We start from the raw sequence: 23,145 nt of genomic DNA, 5'->3' as shown, positions 1-23,145 counted from the left end.
CGAATAATGTTTCTTTTTAATTGTGAGTGTAGTTGCATCTGTTCAAAGTTGCATTTTTATTCATTAGCTTGGGTTAAACTAATTTTACTTTGTTGGATCAGCAGCTATGCTAATGATGTCTGTATTTTGTTTTTTATGTTTCGCCACGGGATTTACATCCCGTGGTAACTAGGATTTAAACAAGCTCCAGTCTGGATCCAGAACACCTGAGAAGAGATGATGCTGACCCTCAGAGGACCCCAGATGATGCTAACCTTGAATCAACAAACAGAACTAACAATTATTGCTAAATGTGTGACTGAATCATATAATAACTTAATAATATTGATAATTCATCGTCTATCTGACTACGTCTTGTATTATTATTATTATTATTTTTTCTAAAATCCTGTCAAATGTGCACAAACTACTAGCTACTACTAAATATTGTAGAAACATAATTTTCTGTAAAGTTGCTTTGTAACGATTTATTTTGTAAAAAGCGCTATACAAATAAACTTGAATTGAATTGAATTGAATTGGTGTCGGAAGAGAAATGGAAACAGTCATTACACGTCTCAGAACTGTCTACATTTAATAAGTAAACACACAAATGGTTTATGTATACATTGTAACCAACCTGAATCAGTAAAACATAATGCAAAAAGTAATGCAAAAGTCATGCATTATTTTTTCTGTTCATTATCCTGTTATGTTTCTCAACAAGACTTTTGTTCTACAGTCCAGCAGGTGGCGGTAAAGCACATTTTAGTTGGTTTGCCAACCACCAAAAACGCTTAAGAAGAAGCGTCCCTTCCGACTTTTCCATTTTCTCGCCTTTTTGTAACATCATGTCGGCCGCCAGAAGACATAAGCGCATGGCAGCGTTTCAGGCTTCTTGCCTTTTAAATCGAATCTGGATGGCAGCATTTTGGATATGAAACGGCGAACTGCAAGCACTGACTGATTGTTTTGTATCCTTTCTTCAGTCATAGGGGGCTGATCTGAAAAAAGATACACAACCACGTAAGTGTAAAACCACACTATGTGATCGTTTTTTTTTACTGTTCAATCTATAACTGATATATACTATTATTATTATTATTATTATTATTATATATATATATATATTTTTTTTTTTTTTTAATTAGAGACGACAGTCAAGAAAGCTAAAAAATTTAAAACTCTGCGCATGGATCCAATTCTTCAGCTGGATTCCCACATACCTGCCCAAAAACGTGAGTACAGTACGACTCTGCTGCGTGTAAGATTTACATTCATAATGTCCTGTTACCCTTTATGCTCTTCTCAAGAGAGCTTCTGCCCGCTGATGATCTCATCCTTGCGCTCCCAGTATTTCTTTGGGAATGTGAAGATAAAACAATAGGACTTGGAGGGCTGTTGTGTGAACGGCCTTCCAGGATCTGAGGGCATTTTCTCAGAATTTGGTTTGAGATTTTTTTTTTTTTTTTTTGGTGTTCCATGTATATATTTATTTTCTTTTGGCCAAAGTCTTTTTATCTATACAACAGTTTTATGATATAATGGTGAAATAATATACTGCAGTTAAATAACAGCATATGAGGCATGCACACAATTGCTGAAATTAAATGAACTGTTGTATGAAATAACTGATGAAAATACAGATAATACTGATTATTAGTTTGAGGGTTAATATTTAAGAAGCATATCATGTTTTTGCTGTAGATTTAAACTTTTTTTTTTTATTTGAATAGCACTCTTCACAATACACCTTTTGATATTAATGTTTCATCAGTTGCTCCTTGTGGGGGTTTGAACCTACAACCTTCCAGTTAACAGCCTAAATTATGAACCACTAGGCCAGTGGTTCCCAACCTCGTTCCTGGAGGCCCACCAACACTGCACATTTTGCATCTCTCCTTTGTCTAACACACAGTTCAGGTCTTGGAGTCTCTACTAATGAGCTGATGAAACTTAATCAGGTGTGTTTGATTAAGGATACATGGGAAATATGCAGTGTTGGGGGGCCTCCAGGAACGTGGGTGGGAACCACTGCACTAGGCGACACCACCTCATCAGTTCATGATGCAGTCAGTCAGCTAAGAGATTCTAAACAAGCACTGACTGATTGTTTTGTCTCCTTTCTTCATTCAGAGGGGGTTGATCTGAAAAAAAATAAATAAATAAAGATGACTCTTTGTGGACACTGGTGAAACGGATGAAAAAGATACACAACCACGTAAGTGTAAAACCTTTTCTCTTTATAGATCAAGTATTTGTTTTTTTTTCCTCTGCAATCTGTAAGTGCTATTTTATTATTATTATTTTTTTTATCAGAGATGACAGTCAAGAAAGGTAAAAACTTTAAACCTCTGCTCATGGATCCAATTCTTCAGCTGGATTCCCACATACCTGCCCAAAAACGTGAGTACAGTACGACTCTGCTGCCTGTAAGATTTACATTCATAATGTCCTGTTACCCTTTATGCTCTTCTCAAGAGAGTTTCTGCCCGCTGATGATCTCATCCTTGCGCTCCCAGTATTTCTTTGGGAATGTGAAGATAAAACAATAGGACTTGGAGGGCTGTTGTGTGAACGGCCTTCCAGGATCTGAGGGCATTTTCTCAGAATTTGGTTTGAGATGTTGAAATAACTGTCTGATGAGAATACAGATAATACTGATTATTAGTTTGAGGGTTAATATTTAAGCATAAGTATATCATGTCTTTGCTGTAGATTTAAAAGTCAATTTTATTTGTATAGCACTTTTCACTATACACTTTTTCTGTACATATTTACAGAAAATTATGGTGTTAAAATCTTTATAATAACTTAGTCACATTAAGTAGATTAGAGCAGGGCTATAGTAGTTTATGTTTTGTGGCAACATAAACAATCAAGCAGTTGATTATTTTCTATATAGTAAATATAACTTTACTTGAGTACTTACATACTGTACTTTATATAGGGTCCTGTGCAGTGATCTAGACAAGCACCCAGCCAAAATTTGCTATATAGCATATATTACTTTGCATTATATACTGCAATTATGTATGCAGGTTAAGTTGGATGTTCTATATATTAGCAACATATCTCTAAGCGATAATTTAGTTTATATTTTGTGGTGATCTAAATAAGAGATCAAATAAGATTTGCTGCAAAAGTGGTGTTAAATATCAAGGAAAATGGTTCCAAACCGGATGGCTGGAATCAAGTAGCTATCTAAAGTAGAAATTTTCATCTTTCAGGTTTAGTTCTAAAGTTATTTATTAATTTTCTATAAAATGTAGTCATTATTATGCAAAATATCTGTTTAATTGCAGCAGTAATTACTAGTGATTGACCGATAATTTTTGTTGTTGTTGTTTGACTGCCGATGTCGCCACCGAGGTACAACCACTAACCATATGCTAACAGGTGTGGTCACATTAGTAAAAGTTCACACATCTAATGGAAACAGACAAATCTTAAAAAATAAAAAAAATAATATATATATATATATATATATATATATATATATATATATATATATATATACATACATACATACATACATACATACATACATACATACATACATACATACATATGTGTGTATGTATATATGGGTGTATAAATAAATAATAATCTGAGTAATCTGACAATTATTTGGCCTCTCCACGTACAGTTTGCTGACTGTTACTGACACTTTGTTGGAAAAAAAGAGCAAATATTGTCTTTCTTAAAAAGGTTGTTTAGGATCGTCTATTCCTGCACCATATTGTCTATTCTTGCCCTTCATAAAAAGCTATGCAACAAAAACACAAAGGTTGATGAAGTTGTAACCTGCTGTTCTTTTGACTGGAATTGAAAGATAGTCTTATCTTCTGTAGGTTCCAGGCACCTGATCTAGATGTTCAGCATAGATATGAACTTGCCAGCTCTCTTCACAGTCTAAAGGTATGTTTAAGTGTGCCTGTTTTGAGCTCTTACTGAGTTGCAGTTACGTTATTTGTTATAATGTGTGTTTCTGTGTCATGCAGCCAGAGGGCAGCATCCTAAAAGACAGATTTAAGAGTTTACAGAAGACAAACACTGAGGCCAGAGAAAGAGCCAAGTAAGTTCAGTATTTTACTGCTTTATTTGTATAAAATCAATGAAGATTTTAAAGTGGTGCTTTCTGTTTGATTTTAATTTGTGTGTCCATTTTTCTGTTCTTTTTTTCAGGTTTAAGAGGAAATATAAGCTGAAGTACTCAGAAAAGAGGGCCTTCAGGGAGATACAGTGACCGCACAAGTTGTTTTCTTTCAGTCCTCCAACAAATTATGGGGTGCTATTCATGTTGCAATAAAAAAAAGTTTATATTACAACAACCTCTCGTCTCAGTGGTGTTTCTGAAAACGTCAACTGCTGTTTGCGATGTTGTTGCAAAGCAGAAAGTATGCTTTAGTTTCCCCATTCAGCAAGTCAAAGGTGACCGTGGCAGTGGGGAAAAAATCCATAAAATATGAAGATGGAAAAAAAGAGAGAATTTATACTCCTTTGACCCTTTTGTGATTTCAGTTTATATTTTAGAAGATACAGTGTTGTAATACAACGTGCAGCATAGCACATTGTGTGGAATCCAGAATTCCACAATGCAATGCCGCCTTTGTGACCTTTCATTTTCAGGGTGATCAGTGATCTAGTAAATCATGTAAGTGAGTAGAAGATTTTTGGGTGAGATGTTCCTTTAAAGCAATGTGATTGTGTTAAAACGTATCAAGAGCCAACAAACAGAACTGCTGAAATATTGTACGTGTTGATCTTCAGGGAATGGGGATGTTTTTATACTTTTATTATTGTTAATAATAATAATAGTAACAATTTGTGCAAAAACTTCATATTGTGCAAAGTTTTAGAAATTATCAAATAATGTCTTATGTAGGTATTTGCTACATGGAAATTTGATTTAAATACAAAAAAAATCTTAACATTTTTGTAACAGAATTTTAAATAATGAATAAACATGTATTTGTGGATCATACTGAGTATCATGAGGATTGTTGGTGGATTGTTTCAGTCCCATTGTCTTAAGCTTTAATTAAGGCCCCTGCAGGGGAGACAAGGGCTTTCCCCTTGCATCTTCCGTGGTATGTGCAGGCAAAGCTGATTATCATGCAGTCATGGGTGGGAATGTAATCTTACCTAAAGAGACGACTTCCCTGGTCATCATCTCACCTCTAATCCTTGCTGTCTGTCGGAGCGTCCTTCCAGTAATCCTGTTCTGTTGCACATGCCAGATTCACCTGTCAGTTCCTATTAAGCATTTTATATCTGTGAAAGATGTTAATGACGGACACAGTAATTTAATTTATAGAGGTGTTTTGTCATAATCTTTTCTTAAAGGGTTAATGAAATTTCTGTCATTAATTGCTTACCCCCATGTTGTTCCAAACCCGTAAAAGCTTTGTTCATCTTCAGAACACAATTTAAGATTTTTTGGATGGAAACCGGGACGCTTGTGACTGTCCCATAGACTGCCAGATAAATAAGACAGTGGTGACTGTCAGTTTGTGCACGTATGACAGAATTTTTTGAAAAATTAATACAAGTTTTAGTCCGCCAGATGATGAACATTATTAATATTATTTATGATTAATAATTATTATATGATGCAGTCACACTTGTAGCAATATTTGTTAGTTACGTTTGTTGATTCAGGGTTCGCATCATCTGAGGTCCTCTGAGGGTCAGCATCATCTCCCGTGGCAAAACATAGAAACAAATAGAGACATCATTAGCAAAGGTGCTGATCCAACAAAGTAAAATTAATTAGTTTAACCCAAGCTAAAGAATAAGAATGCGCATTTTCTTGACCTGGTAAGGACTCTAGCTGTTGCATTTTGGACTACCTGTAGCTTGTTTATTGAAGATGCTGGACAACCACCTAGAAGTGCATTACAATAGTCCAGTCTAGAGGTCATAAATGCATGAACTAGCTTTTCTACATCAGAAACATGTTTCGTAGCTTGGCAATGTTTCTAAGATGGAAGAATGCAGTTCTTGTAACATGGGAAATATGATTTTCAAAAGAAACGTTGCTGTCTAATATAACACCCAGATTTTTGACTAGAGGAAGTAACAGTACTTCCGTTTAATTGCAAATTGTAATCTACAAGATTCTGTGTATTTTTTTTTGGTCCATTAATTGATATCTCTATCTTATCCGAATTTAATTGGAGAAAATGATTTTTAACACACTCAGTTAGCTTAGATAATTTATTTAGTTTAGATAATTTAGAAGTTTAATCTGGTCTCGTTGAGATATATAGCGGAGTATCATCAGCATAACAGTGAAAGCTAATTCTGTATTTTCTAATAATATTACCAAGGAGCAACATGTATATTGAAAACAGAAGGGTAAACAAAATGGTAGCGATCGGACAGGTAGGATCTAAACCATCTTAGAGCCTGCCCAAGAATACCTGTATAGTTTTGTAATCGATCTATGAGTATGTCATAATCTATTGGTGTCGAACACAGCGCTAAGATCAAGTATAACTAGAAATGAGATGCAGCCTTGATCTGACGCAAGAAGCAGGTCATTTGTAATTTTAACAAGTGCAGTTTCTGTGCTATGGTGGGGCCTGAAACCTGACTGAAATTCTTCATACAGATCATTTTTGTGCAGGAAGGTGCTCAATTGAGCAGACACAACTTTTTCTAAAATTTTAGACATAAAGGGAAGGTTTGAAAATAGGCCTATAATTTGCCAGTTCACTAGGATCTAGTTTTGGTTTCTTAATAAGAGGCTTAATAACTGCCATCTTGAATGGTTTTGGGACGTGACCTAAAGATAAAGACGAGTTAATGATATTGAGAAGCGGTTCTTCGGCTACAGGTAACAACGCTTTCAGTAATTTAGTGGGTACAGGATCTAATAAACATGTTGTTGGTTTAGATACACTGATACGTTTATTTAGCTCTTCCTGTCCTATATTTGTAAAGCACTGCAGTTTATCTTTGGGTGCAATGGATGAAAAAAGTGTTAGACGCTGTAGAATCTACAATAGCTATTGTATCTCTAATGTTATCTATTTTATCAGTGAAGAAATTCAAAGTCATTACTATTAAACGTTGGTGGAATATTTGAATCAGGTGGCGCCTGGTAATTTCTTAATTTAGCCAATGTGCCAATCCAAACCTTGGATTGTTTTGGCTATTTTCTATTAGTTTGTGTATATGATCTGCCCTGTATATGCTCTGCAGTTATTAGAGCCTGTCTATAGCTGGACATACTGTTTTTCCCTAACCTTTTTCAATTTGATGGGGGCAACAGCTTCTAATGTATTAGAGAAAATAGTGCCCATGTTGTTAGTCATTTCATCTAATTCATGTGTATTTTTGGGTACAAAAAGCAGTTGAGATAGATCAGGCAGGTTATCTGTCTTTGGTGGCTGGAACAATAGTTCTGCCCAGATGGTAAAGCTGAGACATAAAGTTAATATCAGTGATACGCAGCATGCACGATACAAGGAAATGGTCTGTAACATCATCGCTTTGAGGTACGATATCTATATCAGTAAGATCCATTCCATACGATATAATTAAATCTTGTGTATAATTAAAACATTGAGTGGGCCATGTGACATTTTGCTTGACTCCAAAAGAGTTTATTAGGTCAGTAAACGCTAGTCCTAATACATCGTTTGTATTATCAACGTGAATATTAAAATCTCCCATGATTGGCGCCTTATCAACTATAACCAGAAGGTCTGAGAGGAAATCTGCAAATTATTTTAGGAATTCTGTATACGGCCCTGGTGGTCTATACACAGTAGCCAGAGGAAGAGATACATTAGATTTCTTTTGCATGTCTGACAGTGTAACATTAAGCAGAAGTATTTCAAATGAGTTAAACCTCTATCCTGTTTTCTGGGTAACATTGAGAATATCACTATATATTGTTGCAACACCTCTGCCACGACCAGTCTGACGGGGCTTATGCTTTTAACAGTAGTTTGGTGGAGTGGACTCATTTAGTTCTGACTCAAAGTCTGTAAGTGAATTTACTTATTTAAAGGATTTGCCACTGATGATTCAAAGCTTTGAGCAGTGCAGAGTAATGCTTGTTTGTAAATTCTCAGATCACAAATGCAGACATTGTTTTATGTTTATGCGATGTGATGCAACGCAACACGTAAAAAGACAATATAAATCATTATAATCCGTAATTATGTCGACACTGGATGAAACGTCTCGGTTACGTATGTAACCCTTGTTCCCTGAAGGAGGGAATGGAGACGTTATGTCAGTGACTGATGAAATTGGGATCCGTATGGAAAACGCCACTATTGCTGACCCCCTCCAGTGCCCTGCGAAAGCCAGAAACTCCCCCCACACCAGTTCCGTACAGTGAGAATTGGATAACACTGGGAAAGTGTACCCAAGTAAGGGAACGCTGCGGAACGACATCCTGCGCATAGGAGGTAACATGTGGAAATTACACATATGGACTGGCCATAGGGCAGTGCTACATATGGAAGTCCCTGTGGTAGACTCAGCCCACCTGGGAAAGACACAGGATCACCGTGAGGGAAGCCATAACGTGGAAGAATACACATGTGGGATCACCCCAAAGGGGGAATCACTACACATGATCACCTGGCCCAGCACAAGGGCTGACCTTGGGCATACACACGAGTGCTGGACCTGGCGCTCAGCCATGCCTGACTGCAGAGGGTGCGGGAGGAACTTCAACAGGGTTCGACAAGAGGGAAACTGAACTGAGAAGCAATTAAGCGCACATATCCTGTCCGTAGAGGGGAATGGCGCAGCAAGCGTGATTGACACTGAGCTGATCTAGCATTACAGGCCATCTGTGGTGAGTACGCTAGAGGACACAGGCTCTACATAGAGATTATAGAATCTCGCAAACGTGTTAGGTGTCGCCCAGCCGGCAGCTCTACAGATGTCTGCTATTGAGGCGCCCCCCATGCCAAAGTCCAGGTGGAAGCCACAGCTCTTTTAGAGTGTACTCTCACTCCAAGGGGGCACGGTAAGTGATGGGCCTGATATGCTAAGACTATAGCCTCCCCTATCCAGTGGGCAAGTCTTTGCTTTGAGACAGCCTTTCCCTTCTGCTGTCCTCCAAAGCAGACAAAGAGCTGGTCTGTGGTCCTGAAGCTCTGCGTGTGGTCCACATAAATGCGCAAGGTGCATACCTCCCGGGGCAGCGCTTGCAAGTTCACCACCTGATCCCTGAAAGGCATGGTGGGAACTTTGGGCATGTACCCAGGCTGGGGTCTCAGGAGTCGGCCGGCCCGAATACAAGGCACGTATCGTCGACCGAAAATTCCTGCAGGTCCCCGACCCTCTTGACCGAAGCCAATGCAGTAAGGAGCACTTTCTTCCGCGAAGGAAGCTTAAGCTCTACTGACTGCAGTGGTTCGAAGGGCTCCTGCTTCAAGGCTGTCAGGACCAAGGGGAGAGCCCAAGTTGGTGCCAGGTAATGGCGTGGAGGGTTCAGCCTCCTTGCATCCCTAAGGAACCTGATGATCAGGTCATGCTTCCCAACGAACTTGCCTTCTACTGCATCGTGATGTGAGAGTGGAGGGAGACAGCCTTCGCTCCAGCCCATCTTGAAGAAAGGAGAGCACAACCGCAATCGGGCATCTACGGGGGTCTTCCCGGTGGAAAGAACACCAATAAACGAACAGGTTCCACTTCAGCGCGTAGGCGTGGCTCATAGAGGGCACTCTAACTGAAGTGATGGTGTTAACTACCGCTGGAGGTAAACCACCTTGAACCTCCTCATCCCATCCAGAGACCACACATGGAGATTCCACAGGTCTGGGTGCAGATCTGAGAAAGGAGATCCTTCCTTAGAGGAATAAGCCAAGGAGGGGCTGTCACGAGGAGCATCAGTTCTGGGAACCAAGTTTGACTGGGCCAGCCTCGATCTGAAGCGGCGCAGAGCAAGCCACCGCAGGCAAGGCCCTGTCCAGGTGCCTGACACTGCACGCCCGTTGCACATAGCACCCCAACCGATGGCAGAGGCATCTGTTGAAACAACAACATGCCTGGACAATTGCACTAGGGGAAACCCTGCCCGTAGAAAAGAACGGTCCGACCATGGGCTGAAGTTTTGGCGGCAAGACGGGGTAACCAAGACACGGTGTGTGCCGCATTGCCATGCCCATCTTGGGACTCGATCATGAAGCCAACGCTGAAATGGTCTCATATGAAGCATTCCGAGTGGCATGAGAGCGGCAGTGGATGCCATGTTCCCGAGGAACCTCTGAAACTGTTTCAGTGGAACCGCCTTCCTGCGGTTCAGCATCCAGGCAGTTCAGCATCGACTGGAGTGTAGACCCTCCTGGTTGTTGATGTACGCAGCAGTCGCAGTGTTGTCCGTTCAGACCAGTATGTGTTTGCCACGTAGCCTCGATCTGAAGCGGCGCAGAGCAAGCCATACTGCCAGCAACTTGAGGCAATTGATATGCCACTGCAGGCAAGGCCCTGTCCAACGCACGTTGCACATAGCACCCCAGCCGATGGCAGAGGCATCTGTTGAAACAACAACAGACCCGGTGCATGCCACATTGCCATGCCCATCTTGGGACTCGATTGTGAAGCCAACGCTGAAGCGGTCTCATATGACCATTCCGAGTGGCGTGACAGCGGCAGTGGATGCCAAATCCCCCAGGAGCCTCTGAAAATGTTTCAGTGGAACAGCCTTCCTGCCCCGAAATGACTCCAGGCAGTTCAGCATCTACTGAGCGTGCTCTGTCCAGAGACGCTCCATCAGGTTGACCGAGTCCAACTTGACACAGAGAAAAGAGATCATCTTCACAGGGGAGAGTTTGCTCTTTTCCCAGTTCACCCGAAGCCCCAACCGGCAGAGGTGGTTAAGTACCACGTCCCCGTGTTTGCACAACTGACCTCGGGACTGGGCCAATATGAGCCAGTCATCAAGGTAGTTGAAAATGTGAATGCCTGCTTCCCTCAAGGGAACGAGGGCTGCTTACTTGACCTTGGTGAAGACACGAGGCGATAGGGACAGCCCGAAGGGGAGGACCTTGTACTGAAATGCCTGCCCCTCGAAGGTGAAGTGAAGAAATGGCATGTGTCAGGGGAGAATCGAGACGTGAAATCACACGTCATTCAGGTCGATCGCTGCGAACCAATCTCATAGACGAACGCATGGAAGGATACGTTTCTGCGTTAACATCCTGAACGGGAGCTTGTAAAGGGCCGGGTTCAGGACATTTCTTGGGTACAATGACGTACGAACTGTAAAACCCTGACTTCATATCAGCTGGAGGGAACGGCTCTACTGCATCCTTCGCCAGCAGGACAACAATTTTTGCTCGCAAGAGCAAGACTTCACCATCTCCTGATGAGAGGATCCTGAGACTCCAGGGCACCCGTCTCAGGGGCGCCGCTTGCCCTGGCACTTTACTAGCCAAGGTCGGGGCAGAGATGGGCCGTCTGGGGCAGGATGTGTCTAATTGCCTCCGTCTGCTTCTGCGTCGCTAAAAAGGTCAGCCTGGGAGATCAGAGAGTCCAAGAAGCGATGCTTGTCAGACTCCCTCATATCTGCCAGGGTAAGCCAAAGGTGGCGTTCCTGGACCTTTAAGGCGGACATTGTCTGTCCCAGGGACCGCGCAGTGACTTTTGTCGCCTGTAGGGTAAGGTCCATCACAGAGTGCAGCTCCTGCATCACACCAGGACGACCTATGCATTACGACCTATGCTCTCAATGTCAAATGCAGAGACATTCATTAATTTGTTCATGACCTCAAGGTTAGATTATTGTAATGCTTTATTGGGTGGTTGTTCTGCACATTTACAAAAACAAACTACAGTTTGTCCAATGTGCAGCAGCGAGAGTTCTTACTAGATCCAAGAAGTATGACCATATTAGCCCAGTTCTGTCAACACTGCACTGGCTCCCTGTTAAACATTGTATAGATTTTAAAATCTAGCTTATTGCTTATAAAGCCCTGAATGGTTTAGCAACTCAGTATTTGAGCAAGGTCTTGAGTTCACTGTAGTCCACCACGTGTGCTGACTTCTCAAAACTCTGGTATTTTGATAATATCTAGAATATCAAAATCAACTGCGGGTGGCAGATCCTTTTCCTCTTTACCACTCAAACTCTGGAATAACCTACCTAACATTATTCAGGAGGCAGACATACTCTTTTCTCATAGTCAGTTTAATTCTAGATTAAAGACCCATCTCTTTAACAAAGCTTACACATAACACACTAACACATTTCTAATATTTAAATCTGTTAAAGGACTTTTAGGCTGCATTACTTAGGAAAACCGCACCAATAACACTTCCCATAACACACAATGTACTTGCTACATCGTTAGAAGAATGGCATCTACGCTAATATTAGTCTGTTTCTCTCTTATTCTGAGGTCACCATAGCAATCAGATCCAGTCTGTATCCAGATGAGAAAGTCAATGCAATCATCCGGATCCACTACGTATCCAGACCAGATGGTAGATCAGCACCTAGAGAAGACCTCTACAGTCCTGAATGTCAGCGGAGACCAGGACAACTAGATGAGCCATAGAGACAGATCCACACTCAAGACCTTGTCTCCTAGACAGCCATCAGGAAAAGACCACAGAAAACAGATGATTCTTCGGCACAATCTGAATTCGCTGTAGCCTGGAATTGAACTGCTGGTTTCGTCTGGCCAGAGGAGAACTGGCCCCCCGACTGAGCCTGGTTTCTCCCAACTCTGATGGAGTTTTGGTTTCTTGCTGCTGTAACCTCTGGCTTGCTTAATTGGGGACACTTAATTTCCAGCAATAACGTTGACTTGATTGCACAGATAATATTTAAAATGAACTGAGCTAGATGATGACATCACTGAATTCAGTTGCTTTGTCACAATCTTTATTGCTAAAATCGCTATATAAATAAAGGTGACTTGACTTGACTATGTGTATGTAAAGTGTTGTAGAGCTGCTCTGTTACATAAACGTGATGTAAAATTGTTCAGATGTGTTAGGCTGTTTTGTTGTGTAAAGGTGTTGCAAACCTCCTATTTTGTAAATGTGATTTTGTTTGTGTAAAGAATCTGTTCTCTCCATTTTTCATCTCCCATAAAGGGGTCATATGATGTTTTTTTAAGATAATTATTTTGTGTATTTGATGTAACAGAATATGTTGACATGCTTTAATGTTCAAAAAACACATTATTTTTCATATACCGTACATTACTGTAGTTCCTCTATGCCCCGCCTCTCTCAAATGCATTGCTGTTCTGTTGTAAGTAATCTTAAAGATGCTTAAATGCATCTACTTTTGGGGCCCTATTTAAACCATCTGAAACGCAAGTGTCAAAGCGCAAAGCGCAAGTAACTTTGTGGGCGGGTTTCGGCGCTGTTGCTATTTTCCCGGCGGGATAAATGGCTCTTGCGCCCGGCGCAAATCTGAAATGGGTTGGTCTGAAGTAGCTTCATTATTCATAGGTGTGGTTTGGGCGTAACGTGAAATAAACCAATCAGAGCGTCATCCAACATTCCCTTTAAAAGCAGGTGCGCAAGTTCCATTATGGATTGCTATTATTATGGCGTAATTTACCAGGCGCACGCCAGGAGCGGTTCGCAGCCGAGGAGAATGATGTTCTTGTAAGAGCAGTGAAAGACAGAGAAGTTGTGCTGTATGGGGATGGGAGAAACCCACCCAAAATAGCGTCATGATTTCCGTCATCTCATGTGTTAATATTTTTTTAGTGTAACAATTTATGATTTGCAAAAATAACTGTTGCATCTGTGTAGATTACAGTGTATGCGCGTTGTGCACGCTATACATTATGGTCAAGCATGCGCCCCTAAAATAGCATAATGAACAACGCGCAACGCGCCACTGACTTTAGACTAGGTTTTTTCTGGTCAGTGGCGCAATTGTTTAATGGAACAGCAAAATAGCACCAGGGATTGTTTGCGCCGGAACACGCCTCCTTTTTTGCGCTGAACCGCCCAGGGAGCGCAAGTTCATTCACTAGTTTAGCGACGTGCTTCTATGGAGGGAAAAGCGCGCTTTGCGCGGGTGCAAAATAGGAATGACACATGCGTCGGTGTACAAAGTCAATTGCGCTGGGTGCAAGATAGGGCCCTTGGACGGCCATATAAAGTGCTTTTGCGCTCACATGGGATCTCCCTGACCTGGCTTCTTCAACACTGACTGCAGTTACTGAAACCATGCCTTCTCTCTTTGCATAAACATTTGGGCAGCATTATGCAAATATTTCCACATAGTGACATAGACATGTGGGGGGGGGGCGTGTCTGAATGAGCCGTTTTAGGGGGGCATGACAGAGTCTTAACTTTGATAAAGAATATCTCTTTGGATTCGGGACTTTAGTCTTTGCAACTTTACTGATCTTCTTCAAGCACCTAGAACTTGTAACACTCTAGTCTCAGCCACAGACATCACGCCCACGGACCATTGGCTAAACGTTTGATGCATATGGGACACAAAAGTGGAAACACTTTAGAAGTGTCGAAGTCATCATCCGATTGGTTGAATTCTACAGGATTTCCACGAGATGTGTGTGTTGTGTTCTTTAACGTTCCAGCTGGAAACAAAGGTACCGTCGCACCAAACCTGCTCACGATAAAAAGAAAGCCACTTTGTTTACAACTGTGACAATGAGCATTTACCAGGATCAACTAAACGCTGGATTTTCAAAAGTATGTGAAAAATTTACATTTTGCCTCAAAGAATCTTTAAAATATGTCAGAGAGTTTAACCACCAGTCTGTTATTGTGGCAACATTTTCACGCCTCGACACGTGACGATGAATGAAACAAACGTGATTGGTTTTTTGACATGTTGTCAAACGGCATCATGAGTGGGCCTTGGCCAATGAGAGCTGCCATAAATTCTAAAGGTCTGGCTACGTGAGACTAGTAACATTCTAAAGAGAAAGTAAAAATTTAAATCATATGACCCCTTTAAGTCTTTAGATTCTCAGCCTTCAACCTGTGTGTGAGTTAAATTTATTTTTGAAAAGTATTTTAAATTTGTCATGCTATTTGTTCAACACTGCTGTTTCCTCATTTGTGAGAGACAGACAAAATCGGAATTGGGATTTGCGATGAAAAGAGGAGTTTGGTTGGATGTGTGGTGTTTGGATGAGAGGAAATGAGAGGAGGGGTAGTGTGATGATAGCTTGCACTAATCCTCTCGACACACGCAAGTAAGTTGCCACAAGAGACAGAGAAAGAGGCTTGTAGAGTGAAAAATGAATGAACATGGTTAATTCAGAGAGGAACTGGTTAAAGTTCCCCATAATGCAATTTTTATGGTTCCTTATATTGTTTTGTGAGTTCCCTTTCAATACTTCACTCGTACCGCGTCGAAGACCCATATGGGAAAAACCACTTTTTTCTCCTGAACTGAAGCCTTATTCAATCACGCAGTGAAACTGCACAGCCATTGGATCGGCCAAAGCCCGCCGAAATGGGCGGGGAATCTGGCTATATATTGCCCTCTTCGACACAGGAATTCAGATTATTTCTCCTTCAGCAACGACGTCACATCACTTCGCTGATCTCCGCTGAACTGCTCCCTGTTGACACGCCTCGCACTGTAACGCGACTGCCGGTCCCCACTGCAGATTCATCGCTTCCCTGCGGCCATCCGGTGAGAGAGAGAGAGAGAAATAAAAAAGAAAATTTCTCTAAAAGAGCCTTTCTAACAGCATTGTTTCAAATGCCGTCTCGTCATTGCAGCTCGTGCAGAGCCCCTCTGCACGCTGGTGACGGGCACAGCAAGTGTGTCGCGTGCTTGGGGAAACCCCACGCTGACACAGCACTCACAGGGAATTCATGTTCTCATTGCGAGAACATGAATATCGCCTCTGTGCGCTCGCGAATCGCTTTCTTTTCAGAGAGAGCGATCTCGCTCCTCGCGCCCTCCCTTATTCTTCCTCCCGCGAGCCGGCTCAGCTATAGAGGGGGGCTATAGAAATCGTCCACACCCAGAGAGGTGGTCTCTGCACCTTTGGTCGCTCGACGGGAGCCCGCGGGACTCCCTGAGTGTGTGCTAGACACAATTTCACAGGCTAGAGCTCCGTCTACACGATGCCTCTATGCCTCCAAATGGCCTGTGTTCTCCACATGGTGCTCAGACCATGGTGAAAACCCGACCTCTTGTGACGTATCAGTGATACTGTGATTTTTGCAAGAGCTCTTTGAGAAGGGACGATCCCCCTCCACGCTCAAGGTCTATGTAGCAACTTAGCGGCGTCACACGCCCTTATAGCAGGCCAGTTGGTGGGCAGAAACGACTTAGTCGTCCGATTTATGAGAGGTGCCAGACGGCTTCATCCGCCTTGCCCTCCCACCGTCCCTTTCATGGGAACTGCCCACGGTGCTGAGAGCCCTGAAGGGGGCCCCCTTTGAACTGCTACAGTACATAGGCCTTAAGGCCCTGTCGCTAAAGACCGCTCTGCTGTTGGCACTAGCGTCTGTTAAGCGTGTGGGCGATTTGCAAGCACTCTCGATAAGCCCTAATTGCCTAGAATTCGGGCCTAACGACTCGAGGGTCGTCCTGAAACCGAGGCATGGTTATGTGCCAAAGGTGCTCTCCACACCGTTTAGAGCACAAGTGGTCACCCTCTCTGCGTTACAAAACACAGAGGAGGATCCAGGGCTGAATCTACTTTGCCCAGTGAGGGCTCTAAAAGTCTACATAGAGCTTTCTGCGCCAATAAGGCGATCAGAACAGCTCTTCATATGCTTTGGAAACCGCACCACAGCGTTACCGCTCTCAAAGCAAAGACTTTCAAGGTGGAATTTAAAAAATTTGTGAGGCGGCAGGCTGGAACTCGCCGTCCACATTTGCTAGATGTTATAATCTAGATCTCCCGGCGCTTCATGCTAGGGTACTTTCTGTGTGAAGGTCACCTTCTTGTTCCTCATTTGCATGCTCTTGGCCATTCTTGCCCAAGGCTCACACTCTAATTGTATGCACTCGGTCCCTTTGGTACTGAGGCGATACGAACACGGGATGAAAAAAGGGGTTTTTCCCATATGCGTCTTCGACGCAGTACTCGTTCCCTGCCGCAGAACCGAGGTTACGTTAGTAACTGAGTACGTTTCCTACAATAGGATTACATGCAAGGTAAAAAAAAAAAATATATATATATATGTTTTCTTTTCGAAATATGCATTTAATATCACCTTATTTTCCAGCGATTCTCAAACATTTCCTTTTCTTTTGAATAAAGTTCAAAGATTCAGTCTCTCTAAACCCTTTCTTTCCGTGAGCCTGGTCTGCTCTGATTGGTCAGATGGCGAGTTCGAGTTGTTTGCTGTCAGCCAGCATAGATCATAGGCACACATTAAGCAAATGTTTACCCTGTGACGTATTGACGTCACAGAAGTGGGATTCGAATTACTAACAACTCGTCTAGGTTGCACAGAGTCAATTCTCTACTTTGGTAGACAATAACTTCACTTATCGTGTCCTTTCCAGCTTTACAACTTTGCAGATCATTTACATTCACATACAGCTGCAGTACATTACAAACTGAATGAAAGGCAACATTGGAAATGGCATAATAGGGGCACTTTAAATAAAAAGTGCCATCAGTTGGCGCCACTGCTTGAAGGAAGCAACTCGTGCCAAAACATTGACTTGTGTGTGTGTGTTTGTGAGAGAGAGGGGGGGGGGGCGGCACTCTTATCACGAGTGACAGAGAGAACGTCAGGCGAGCAGAGTGAAGGGAGGGTAGAGGAGAGTAAAAAATGAGTGTGTGACAAGAAAGCAGCTCATAGTGACAGCAGGGGCAGAAGGAGAGGGAGAGGGAGAGGAAGAGGAAGGGAGAGGGAGCGAGTGAGCGAGGGGGAAAAATGTAGGAAAGAGATTGAATTTGAGCTGGTGAAGGAGAAAAAGGAGAATGCAGACAAGGCTAGATAGAATCATTAGGAAGCAACAGTGAGGAAGCAGAGAGAAAGTGTGGAAATTGAGTGATTTTGTCTAAATGTGCTTGTAATGTGCGACTGGCATTGCTTAAATCGCAGCGTGGAGTGTGTTTGCGTGAGAGGGTCTAATTGTGCTACTGCCTGGAAAACGTGCTTGGTGGATTATGAGAGATCAAGAACAGAACGATTGTGTGTGTGTCTGTCAGAGACTCTGTTTATTGGTTAACAAAAGGGCTAGGTGCAGCTTGTTCGTGTGTGTGCATGTTTAGATGGTAAAATCATGCTGCTGGAGAGTTACTTGAAGAAAGGAAAAAGATAGTGCAGAGAGTTGAAGCACTTGAGGATGCCAGAGCATTCAGGGACAAGCACAGCTCTCAGATATTGCACTCTCAATGTAACTGCCGTCTGGGTACTTCAGACCCAACGAGTGAAGGCAAACCAATATACAGTGTCTGTTGAAGGCAGACAAGGCGAAACCATGCGAGCACGTATCTTCTTGAGGTTTCATCTGAACTATTTGTAGGACCAAAGCATCTCTGTTGCTGCTGTCTACCTAAAAGTGTAAAGCTACAAAGACTGTTGAGTTTCTTTGGAGGTCAACATGTCTACGTGAAGGATTGCTGAAGGTCCATTATAGTGTCCGGTGATACCTTGATGTTTTCACAACTCAGCCATGGGAGAGTGGACCATTTTAGAGCGCCTCCTGGAGGCCGCTGTGCAACAGCACTCTACAATGATTGGAAGGTAAGAAATGCTAAATCAATGCAATGATCTCAAAGAAACAATTAACTGTGACTTTTGCCAGGTTCTAATAATTGATTTTTTAAAGTTAAATACATTTCCTCTACCAGTTTTATGTGCAAAAACAAAGTTAGAATTTCAGAGAAATGCAAACACTGTTATTCTGTTTCCACAACCCAACATGTCAATTCATGTGTCTGTTTTAGTTTGGGAGAGAATGTTTTAAACCCAGTCTCCTGACAATTTGTAATAATTAAAAATGTTGGTGAATGGGTGGCTAATTCATTTGACCTTGTATAATCTCATTTGTATGTAAATTCTTATATATATATATATATATATATATATATATATATATATATATATAGTCTGCTCTGGCAGTGGTGGTTTCATTTAGGGTGTGAATAAGGGTTGCCCATCATTGGTACAAATTCATATGAAATCATCAATTTGTAAAATAGTTATGTTTTCCCATGAGATCAGGCTGTTGAGACCTGGACATGAATGATAGTTTGAACCATGTGGCTTATTACTACTTAATGAATAATTTGCTAAGTAATGTGAATTTCTAAATTATTTTAACCTGGCAAATAATAAAACTGGCATCACAGAGTTTAAATGAACTGCAAAACAAAACCACAATTTATTTCAAAGCAATAGATACATGATAATATCCACTACAGAGCTGAAAATATTCAAAACCAGGTAATGATTCAAATACAAAAACTGAAAATACAAGAAATGTCATGTACAGGTGAAAATTCCTGTAGAGTGGTTCTTAATCCTGTTTCTGGAGACCACAGCACTGTACATTTTGTCTTCCCTATCTGACACACTATGCTTGGTTCATAAATCTTTCTACTGATGAGCTGATGATTTCTTTCAGGTGCATTAGAGATACAAAATGTGCAGTTCTGTGGGACCCATGACAAGGATTATCAACCTCTGCATGCTGTTATCTGGCCATAATAGTGGCTTGTGGTGAAGAGAGAATGACCTAGCTTTTAGTTAATCCTGCGGGGACCGTAAGCGCCTATTGGTCAATCTCAAGCTTCAGTAGATCCAATGCTTGAACCACTGAAGCTTGTGAGACCTCAAGTAACATCGGCTGCTTGGGTGATGGTGTTTTCATTTCCAATTTAGCCCTCACATTCTCTTCTTCATTTATAATTATTTTGTTTAGATTTATCTCAAAAAAGCATTGCATCTTTTTTTATGACATATTGTTTGATGTTTGCTACATGTGGGTTTATCTGTCATTGATTGATGTGTGTTCTGTCTTTTTTTTTTTTTTTTTTTTGTGCAGTGTTTTATCCGCAAGTGCCCCTAACTTAAAACTCTAATTTAGTTTTCTCAAAAACACACTAATTAGTTTCAGCCTGTCATCTGAATTTATCTTGGAAGGCAAACACTGTCAAGTGGTGTACATTAAGGCAGACAGCCAAGAAACATGGGGTGTGAAATGGTATTAGACATCCAATCAGCCCTCCACAGATGCTTAGCATTCAGGTTTTTGGTGACTCACCTACTGAAAGTGCGTCATTTATCATATGATCGTCATAGGTCACGACCATCCAAAACTATTATGTAATAGATGACTCTACCTCATACAGTAGGGTCTGGTTCATTTCTACACTAGACCCCAGAATACACATTGATTCCATGGCAACAGATTCTTCAATTACACTTTCTCCAATCCATTTATCTTGTAGCCAATGCTGAATTACACTACGCCTAACAGGGTATGCTTTAGTATCAAGGGACTGTTTCATTCATTATGTTTGGCATTACTGAGGTGATGTGGGTAGTTTTGTGTGTTTTTCTGATGTGAGACGTTACAAGGAGGTTAATTAATTTGTATAATTATGCAGGGTGGTTGCCACAAAAAGGTTATTATTGTTTCAACACAAAACTCGTTCTTTTGTGCTACGAACATAATAGATACATATGAAATAAATACAAACATGAAGTTGATTAGAATCAAAACTTTTGTTTTGTTTTTGTAACTGGTAATTCTACAAGGTTTTAGATTTATTTAATTTGAAGCTGATTTGGTTCATCTTGTAGAAGGCCAATTAGGACAGAATGTTTCATGCAACAAAAGACAGTGTGTATTTTACACACCTGAGTACTGGCACCAGTGCATGCATCTTAACATTAGAGGACATCAAGCTGATACTTTGGTTTTTACAAATGTGCTTGCCAATTACATTTTTAGAAAATGTACAAATCCATTTAAGTTCATGTAATTAGAATTGCTTCAGGTTTATGTATAGCCTTTGAGCCAATATACTGTAACGACCTAATAAATCCTCTCATAATTAACTGTTCATTTATTTTGCAGTACTTCAAATTTTATTGGAGGCAGTTTTCAATGAAATTATCATTTAGAGATGGGAGTGGGAATGTGGGCAACTGATACTTGTTCCAAACAGTTGCCAATCATTTACGAGGTATTACTCAGCAGAGAACATCTTGAAATTGTCGAGGCAAAATGTGTCTGTGCTGTTACAGTTTACAGTTAATATTTATGAATACAGTGTAATAAGGATGCTCACTTTTCATATTTGCACAGATTTATGGGCATCATGTGTGCTTCTCAATGTGAATCTGTGTGTATTTTTAGAGAGTGACACCTTCATAAGAGTGGATTTGACTTTCCATTTTGCATGTCCATCAAACCATCCAGTCATATTTGACCGTACAGTCATTCATTCATACCATATAATTTCTATACATATTTAAACATCCATTTGCAGATTCATTAAAGCTCTGTTCACACACACACACACACACTTGTGCATGACTTGACTCACACTGTGACTTCCTGAACCACAGGCTGTTGGCTGTTATGCGTCCTGCATTTCCAGTCTCTCTCAGCCCTCCATCCATGTTTTTAATCTCGTCATCACTTTAAGCGATGCATACCAAAGCCTATGCATTTGATTCTGTGCAAAGAAATTACTTGAAGCCTCAGAGGAGATGTGTTATGACACACATTTCCAAATCATCAATCCGTTTGCCACTCAACATCAACACAGATTTCTTCCAGATTAGACACTACAAATGTATATTGTATACACAATCAGCTTCAATATCTGTTACAAGATTATGCACAGTGAAGGCAAACATTATGCCAAAGCGTGATTAGTAATTCAAAGAAGGGATAGAGAAAAATTACTCTAGCACATAGAAGTGTCATCTTTATGTAAAAAGCTCAAACACTTAAAACATACATATAGATAACCCAAAAATAAAATTTCTCTCTCAATATCCTTGTTTGCTTTAAACATGTATGACCGTCTTGTCAGGGTTTTGGTAAGGGAGGAACTCAAGTGCAGACAGGGATCACAACACACAGGGTTTATTAAATACAAAAGGGGAAAACAAAACCCACGAGGGGGAAAACACTGACTAGGAAAAAATACAAAATAACTGAACAGGACTGAGTTAGAGATAAACAAAGACTCAAAGAACGGGAACACTAACTATAAACAAACACTCACGGTAATACAAACACTTCTTCAGGGACAATCACAATCACAAATGTGGAACAGTTAGATGAAACAGTCACAATCACAATGAACCGACGCAAGACAGAGCACACTAGGAGATCTAAATAGGGGGAACAATCAAGACACGACAGGTGGCACAGATGGGACAATCAAGACACGACTAGGTTAACAAGGGGGGCGGGGCAAGGGAACGAGACAACACAAGCACATGGCCCAAAGACAAGGCCATGTGCTTGTACACAAAACACGGGTCTGTCATGATCCTGCCTCAAGACTAGGGAAAATCAAGGACACGAGGGCAGAATCATGACAGAACCCCTCCCTTAAGGAGCGGCTTCCAGACGCTCCTCAAGGGAACATCAAACACAGGACATGACTGACATGACAGACTAGGACACCGACACAAACCAACAAGACATGACAAATAATAACAACGGCAAACATGAGTACACAATGGCAGGGTTGGGGTGACAAATAAAAAAAAAAACAAACAGGGAAGGGGAGGAGGCGGGACCACAAAGTTCATAGGGGACAGACCAGGGCGGGTGGGTGGGGTAGGAATCTTAGGAGGACAGGACGAAGGCTGACGACGGGGGGTACGGGCAGGTCTGGGTGGTGAGGGGCGGGGAGGGGTCTCGGGACAACTGACAGGGGACATGACAGGAGCAGACAAGGGACGCGGGGCAAGACTTACGGGACGCGGGGGGACAACATCTACTGGACACGGGGCAACATCTACTGGACACGGGGGGACAACATCTACTGGACACGGGGGGACAACATCTACTGGACACGGGGGGACAACATCTACTGGACACGGGGCCACATCAACAGGACACATGACTACATCAGCAGGACACGGGGCAACACTCACGGGACACGGGGAGACAACGGCAGGACACTCGGGATTTCTGGGGACAGGGTCTGGGGACAAGACAGGACTGACGGGGACTTCTAGGATCCGGACAAGACTCGACAAATAATCTGAAAAGACTTTAGCAGC

The 23,145-nt window shown here is 41.7% G+C and overlaps 1 protein-coding gene and 1 long non-coding RNA gene across 3 annotated transcripts in view; both read left to right on the top strand.

Moving 5' to 3' along the window:
* Positions 1 to 779: 779 nt before the first annotated feature.
* Positions 780 to 4,314, top strand: LOC113098385 (uncharacterized). The gene is made up of 7 exons (XR_003289002.1): positions 780 to 1,005; positions 1,131 to 1,217; positions 2,116 to 2,200; positions 2,299 to 2,385; positions 3,834 to 3,900; positions 3,984 to 4,057; positions 4,168 to 4,314. It is a non-coding gene; the product is annotated as an uncharacterized LOC113098385 (long non-coding RNA).
* Positions 4,315 to 17,703: 13,389 nt separating this feature from the next.
* LOC113098371 (gap junction delta-2 protein-like) overlaps positions 17,704 to 23,145 on the top strand; it is a 29,263-nt gene continuing 23,821 nt past the window's right edge. Inside the window, exon 1 of one of the 2 annotated variants that reach the window (XM_026263408.1) lies at positions 17,704 to 18,630. In XM_026263408.1, the coding sequence (XP_026119193.1) occupies positions 18,560 to 18,630 (71 nt within the window). In that variant the 5' untranslated portion in view covers positions 17,704 to 18,559. The remainder of the gene's footprint in view (positions 18,631 to 23,145) is intronic. The other variant, XM_026263409.1, reaches the window with a different exon arrangement.

This window comes from Carassius auratus, unplaced genomic scaffold, assembly GCF_003368295.1.
Source record: "Carassius auratus strain Wakin unplaced genomic scaffold, ASM336829v1 scaf_tig00216545, whole genome shotgun sequence".
Taxonomy (NCBI): Eukaryota; Metazoa; Chordata; class Actinopteri; order Cypriniformes; family Cyprinidae; genus Carassius; species Carassius auratus.
This window is presented reverse-complemented; position numbering and strand designations above follow the sequence as displayed.